A 6,877-nucleotide genomic window follows, 5' to 3' on the forward strand; every position below is an offset into this window, starting at 1 on the left:
ACCTTGGTTTTACCATTTGCTACCACCTATCCCCTTTTCCCTTGGGTTCTGCAGACTCAAGGGTCATCTTATTTTACCCCCCCCCGGGCCAGTGCTCCTTCGAGTGTTGGTCCGAACTGAGTAGACTGCGGGGCCCCCTCGTGGAAACTCGAGGTCTGGTTTTACTCGTAGGATGTCTCATCCGGTGTTGCCCTGAGAACGAGATATGTGCAGCTCCTATCGGGATTTGTCGACACATCGGGCGGCTTTGCTGGTCTTGTTTTACCATTGTCGAAATGTCTTGTAAACCGGGATTCCGAGACTGATCGGGTCTTCCTGGGAGAAGGAATATCCTTCATTGACCGTGAGAGCTTATAATGGGCTAAGTTGGGACACCCCTGCAGGGTATTATCTTTCGGAAGCCGTGCCCGCGGTTATGTGGCAGATGGGAATTTGTTAATGTCCGGTTGTAGAGAACTTGACACTCGACTTAATTAAAATGCATCAACCGCGTGTGTAGCCGTGATGGTCTCTTTTCGGCGGAGTCCGGGAAGGGAACACGGTTTTTTAGTTATGTCTGACGTAAGTAGAAGTTGAGGATCACTTCTTGATCATTGCTAGTTCACGACTGGTCCGTTGCTTCTCTTCTCGCTCTCCTTTGCGTATGTTAGCCACCATATATGCTTAGTGCTTGCTGCAGCTCCACCTCATTACCTCATCTTTCCTATAAGCTTAAATAGTCTTGATCTCGCGGGTGTGAGATTGCTGAGTCCTCGTGACTCACAGATACTTCCAAAATAGTTGCAGGTGCCAGGGATACCAGTGCAGGTGACGCAACGGAGCTCAAGTGGGAGCTCGATGAAGATTTTGTTTGTTGTGTTGTTTCTTTTCATGTTGATCAGTAGTGGAGCCCAGTTGGGACGATCGGGGATCTAGCAGTTGGGTTGTCTTGTTTTATTTTGGTTCCGTAGTCGGACCTATGTGTGTATCTTGAATGATGTATGATTTTATTCATGTATTTTTGTGAAGTGGCGATTGTAAGCCAATTCTTTATCCCATTCTTGTTCATTACATGGGATTGTGTGAAGATGACCCTTCTTGCGACAAAACCACAATGCGGTTATGCCTCTAAGTCGTGCCTCGACACGTGGGAGATATAGCCGCATCGTGGGTGTTACATGTGTTGCCATCCTATGATGTTTTGAGTAGATATCCTTTGTCTTTTGGGTTGATTGATGATCTAGATTGGTACAAGTTGTATGTTTTATTTTGGTGCTGCCCTATGGTGCCCTCCATGTCGCGCAAGCATGAGGGATTCCCGCTGTAGGGTGTTGCAATACGTTCATGATTCGCTTATAGTAGGTTGGTGAGTGACTGAAACACAAACCCGAGTAAGGGGGTTGTTGCGTATGGGAATAAAGAGGACTTGATGCTTTAATGCTATGGTTGGGTTTTACCTTAATGATCTTTAGTAGTTGCGGATGCTTGCTAGAGTTCCAATCATAAGTGATATGATCCAAGTAGAGAAAGTATGTTAGCTTATGCCTCTCCCTCATATGAAATTGCAATGACGACTACCGGTCTTGTTAACAATTGCCTAGGACAATTCCGCACACCGATCCACCATTATTCCACACTCGCTATTTATAATACTTAGTAATATTCTAACTTTATGATAACAACACCTACTTTTATATTTTAGCTCTCCGATACTATGCAAAGTTATCTTCTTCATACCCACAACGTAGTTTTATTTCTCGTTTCTAGTTGGAAGCAAACGTTCGATGTACGTAGAGTCGTATTAGTGGCAGATAGGGCTTGATTGAATATTGATCTTACCTTTAGCTCCTTGTGGGTTCGACACTCCATACTTATCACTTCCACCTTTGGAAATTGCTACGATGATTCCTTGCACTTGGGGATTATCAAAGGTATGTAGTATGTATTATGTAGGTTTATGCAAACCTGAGACTTAATTGAGAATTTTAGTTTCTTTATAAGAAATTTTTTGATCTATTTTTATGTGATATTGGTAATTAGTTAGAACATTCACGTGTCATATTTGTTGTTAGTTTTTTTGGCGGACCACCCTGCTGTTAAATGCTAGCTCCACCACTGGTTACCCTCTTCTGGAGCTCCAAACATAATTTTATAATACTTAGTAATGTAAAATTTGAGTTGCTCATGGCCTTCAATCGTACCGTCTTTTTGTATAAGGGAATGAATAAGTTTCTTCCAGTGTCTGCCATTGGCTATACCATGGAAGTATCTGGTATTCGAATCCCCTTTGAGAATAAATCGAGAGTCTGAATGCTGGTACCATTGGAGCTCCTCTTCTCTCAGAAGTCGAGCTATCCATGCATTCGATTGACTCTTAATCTCAATCTCATGTTCAGATAGCGGTCGAACTTCTGGCAAAGCTTCTAAGTCATTGATAATGGACGTGAGACGACGCTTTCCTTTTTTGAGGATACTCGCAGTATGAATAGCCCAACCACCAAGGAATTTACATATTGCATGTATTTTATTATTCCATTTGTGTATTGGAGTAAGCCCGGTAACAGGTTTCTCTCACACCTCCTTGACCATATCATGAAGCCATCGCGGAGTAGCCAACCAAGGATGGGGGCATGGTCTAATAGAGCTTCAACATGAGGTAACGTACACACGGAAACCATAGGGAATTTAGATTCCCATTTGGTATCCATTAACACGCGATCTAATTTCTCGTATGTCGGTTCTTGAAGGTTATTCGCCCAAGTGAACTGTCATCCAATCATGGAAACTTCTCGCAAATCAAGGATGTCAATAACAACGTTGAACAGGAAAGGCCAATGATTATCAAACCTACCACGACTTTTCTCGTTTGGGAATCTTAGCAAATTAAAATCACCACCTAGTAGAATAGGATAGGGATTATCTTTTGCCAGATTAACCAACTCACGAAGAAAGCCAGCCTTGAACTCATCTTGGGCTGCACATACACGGCGACGAGAAACCATGTGAAGTTGTTGGCTTTGTTGCAGATATGCAGTTCAATATGACACTCACCATCTGAACTAGCAACCACATAGGTACGGATATGTGCTACTTCATGACCTTGTCCCACCGACGAGGCCCTTGTCAGCCCTTATAAAGGCATACCGGGGCCGGTAATTTGGTAGCTATCTTCGAGGGATACAACACGATCAGGTGATCACACAATTACTAGGATCATATCTCCCATGTCAGTAGGATCCCCAAAGTAACGCTCATGTCCTTAGCCCTTACGAGTGTCTAGAGGATGATAACATGATAGGGAAACATTGGGAAAGAGGTCGAAAGGGTGACGACAAAGGATGGTGTGATGAAGGCGGCGTCTGACACTGATGGCGAGCGAGTGCTCAGGCGGTGACGAGGGAAGCATACCGATGGCCACGAACAAGGTAGCACCGCCGTAACCTTAATTATTAAAGAGATGGGATAGGGGCACGATAAGTGGGCATGTGAGATATTGGGAGGGTTCTCTTTTTTCCATACCCATGGAATTGGTGGGTAAATAACTATCAACTTGGGGAATAAACTCTAATACCTGGCCTCAAAAGCAACAAAAGGACCTCTTAGACTAATTTTACTACTTCACTAGTTTTCGAGGTGGCTTGTTAATATTAAAGCACATTTAGCGGTTTTGGTGTTTGGTTTGGCTTCTGGCTTAAAAGGAAGAAAACCACAACCAATGCCTTACTAGACACAACAAGAGTATACAAACCATTCATACAACACTTCTATTATAGACACTTTACCGAATAAATGGAATAACTGGTTTCCTTTGATAGATCTTGTTTTTCTCTAATTTCATTGGCTTCATACTCTAAAAATTATTAGAGCTCATTGTAATAATTTCATCTTTGCACGAAATTCAATACAACTTCCTCATTTTCCCTTTAATTATACCGTGGCCTGAGAGTTAGTCCTATCGCACTTATAAATACAACTAATATCATATTGTTGGCCAACATTTTGCGGAGCCATGTTTACAACCATACATTTTAAGGATACAAACTAAGACAATGTCCAACCGTCCACTACTAATAAAAAAGTATTTTCTCTGTAAACTAATATAAGAGTATTTAGATCACTAAACATTAATGATCTAAACGCTCTTATATTAGTTTACGGAGGGAGTAATAAACACGGTGGTGGAGATATTTTCCATTGGTTACCATTAAAACGTATATAGTCGACATATTGTATAATATTATGCGTCCGTGCATATACATAGCCACCGATAGCATTCACATACGAGCATGCTTTCTCGAGCCATGTTCGTACATGAACATGGACATACACATATTCTTAGGAACAAATAAGAAAGATAAATGGAGAAGGAAAACCCAAAGCAATGTCAGAGTTGACAAAACTGCAATGGCACTTTATATATGGCCTGTCGTGAGTGAGCTGTTTAGGCCTTGCCGGACTCCTCGCAGCCCGGTGGCTTGAAGGCGATGAAGCTGACGCACTGCACCTGACGCATGTTGTCGAATCCGATGATGCGGACATAGGCGTCAGGGTACTCCTTCTTGACCTCCTCCACCTCGTTGATCACCTGCGTGGCGTCGGTGCATCCGAACATAGGCAGCTTCCACATTGTCCAGTACCGGCCATCGTAGTACCCAGGGGATGCGTTGTGCTCACGGAAGATGAACCCAACCTTGCTGAACTCGAGGCAAGGCACCCACTTGGAGCGGATCAGGTAGTCGACCTGCTTAAGGAGGGCCTCCGTGCTGAGCGGTGGCAAGTAGGACAGGGTCTCGAACTTCTTGATGCCCTCGATGGGCCACACCTGCACATCAGATTGACATTTTTGATACATTTGATTGTTATTGACTTCCGTGAGCTAGAAAATGAGTAGAAAGACAGAGACGATGTTGTTTACCTGCATGCACCTGATCCTTCCACCGTTGCTGACGCTGCCGAGGCTAGCGCCGTTGGAGCGGCGGCTGACGGGGAGGCCGGCGGTGGACTTGAGCCCCTGGAAAGGAGCGACGGAGGTGGCCGACGAGGCCATCACGGTGGGGGCCATGGCTGTACTATGTAGGTATATAGCTTGCTAGGAGGAGGCACTCTGGCTTGAGGACTGCTGTGTTGGGTCAGCAAGGCTTATATAACCTTTGGGCCCCTCCTGAGCAACACCAAGATGTGGAAGGGGTGGCTGATGTTCCGCGGCGGCGATTATGTCCTGATAAGGTCGGGATAAACAACCACATGTCTGCGCGCCTTATCCTCTGCACCATAGAATGAACGGCCCTGTGCCCTGCTAGCTGCTGGTCCTACTCCTTCCTGGCTACTTGCACTCAAGCCAATTTGCATTATTCTCTAGGTTTGCTGTACCGTATATATGGCGAGACAAACATTGCTACTCCTGCTAACTAGAGGTAATTTTTCTTTGAGGGAAACTAGAGGTAATTATATTGTGAAAGGGCATCCGCATTAGGTACACTACCAGAGTAATAGTACACGGCAAACACGGCTTCCTTCATCTCACACGGTCAGTATGCCGCCTATGAAGTCATGACGGTCTCGAGTCTCAGCGCAGATAGTTCGTGAGATGGTTGTGTCACTGTGATAACCGGTCGAATTTGGTCACCGTTTGTGATCTCCCTTTTTTATTCAAAAATAAGATGCTTTACTACTTGATGCTCCCACGTAGAATTATCTTTCATTGTCTTTTTTTTGCGAGATCATTGTCTTTGTTTTTTAAAAAGAAATATATCAATATCGTAAAGATACCTATTACACCCAGCCTCCGCACCTATAAGATGTCTTAAAGACATCCAGAATGCACATACCAAAAGAAAAAAAAAACAAGGAAAAAAATAAAGGTTCCACCACAGTGATCAACTTCTCTCATCAGCGCACAAAAACCACCACCAGATACAGCACACAAAAAACATAAAAGGTCTTCAAAAGCAACGCCTCCAAGAAGAAAACAATGCACAAGCACCGTCGTTGCCCGATCCAAAATCTTAAGTTTTCACCCTGGAGAAGTCCGAGCTCTCGATGGCTCCTCTCCTCTCCCCCTCCTTCCCCTCTCCCCTCTCTCTGCCTCCCTTGCGACCTCGAATCCCAATGGCTCCTCTCCGGCTTGCTCCCCCTCCCTCCTCCCCTCCCCCCGTCCCTGGTGCGGCGCCCGTGGTTGGCCTCCTTCCGGTGCCGGTGCGGAGTTTGGCGGCCTCTCCGGTGTCCTCTGGATCTCGTTTTTGGGCGCTCGATGGCAACGTGGACTCCTCCTCCGATTCTGACTCAGCTCCCGTCTCTGGCTTGCCGGGGTCGACGGTGGCGGCGAAGACGGTGCCTCGCTCCAGGAAGTTTGCCCCTAGGGGCAGAGGCCGGGCGGTTGCTTCGACGATGGACGAGTCTAGCTGGTGTCGAGTGTCTCGGCGGTGGCACAGATCTGGTAAGATCCCCTCCCGTCTCCGGCTCGTGGGATCCTTGGTGCGCTGTCGTGCGCTGGTGGGGCGGGCGTCTCTACCTCAAGCTCGTCTGGTTGGCAGGGGGTCTCGTCTCCTTCTCCCTCTCTGACCAGGTCGTCGTCGCCGCCGGCGACACGTCCGGCGGGGGTTGGGCGGGTGGCGCTAGGCCGTACCCTAGATCTGGTTCTGTCCTCGGAGGCTAGTGGGCCCCGGGGACCGTTGGACCTTGTGTTCCTTGGGCCGATTCTGGGCGGGCCGCCCGTGGCCCCCTCCCTTGCATCGATGTCTGACTTCCCCCTCCCTTCCATGGGCCCTGGCCCGATGATTGTAGCCACTTACCCCCCTCCTCCGGCCCATGTGGCCTGTTCGGCCCCCATGGGCTCTGCTCGCTCGGGCTATTTATGGGTGAGGAAAGGATCCCTCCCCCCATTTTTAGGGTTTCCGAC

The 6,877-nt window shown here is 46.8% G+C and overlaps 1 protein-coding gene across 1 annotated transcript; it reads right to left on the reverse strand.

Annotated features, from left to right (window-relative positions):
• Positions 1-4,166: 4,166 nt before the first annotated feature.
• LOC109763713 (ribulose bisphosphate carboxylase small subunit, chloroplastic 3) lies at positions 4,167-5,227 on the reverse strand. The gene is made up of 2 exons (XM_020322576.2): positions 4,895-5,227; positions 4,167-4,801 (listed from the first exon to the last, which is right to left on the reverse strand). The coding sequence occupies exons 1-2, from the start codon at positions 5,039-5,041 to the stop codon at positions 4,421-4,423; spliced, it is 528 nt and encodes a 175-aa protein (XP_020178165.1). The 5' UTR covers positions 5,042-5,227; the 3' UTR covers positions 4,167-4,420.
• Positions 5,228-6,877: the final 1,650 nt, after the last annotated feature.

This window comes from Aegilops tauschii, chromosome 5 (genome assembly GCF_002575655.3).
Source record: "Aegilops tauschii subsp. strangulata cultivar AL8/78 chromosome 5, Aet v6.0, whole genome shotgun sequence".
Lineage (NCBI taxonomy): Eukaryota > Viridiplantae > Streptophyta > Magnoliopsida > Poales > Poaceae > Aegilops > Aegilops tauschii.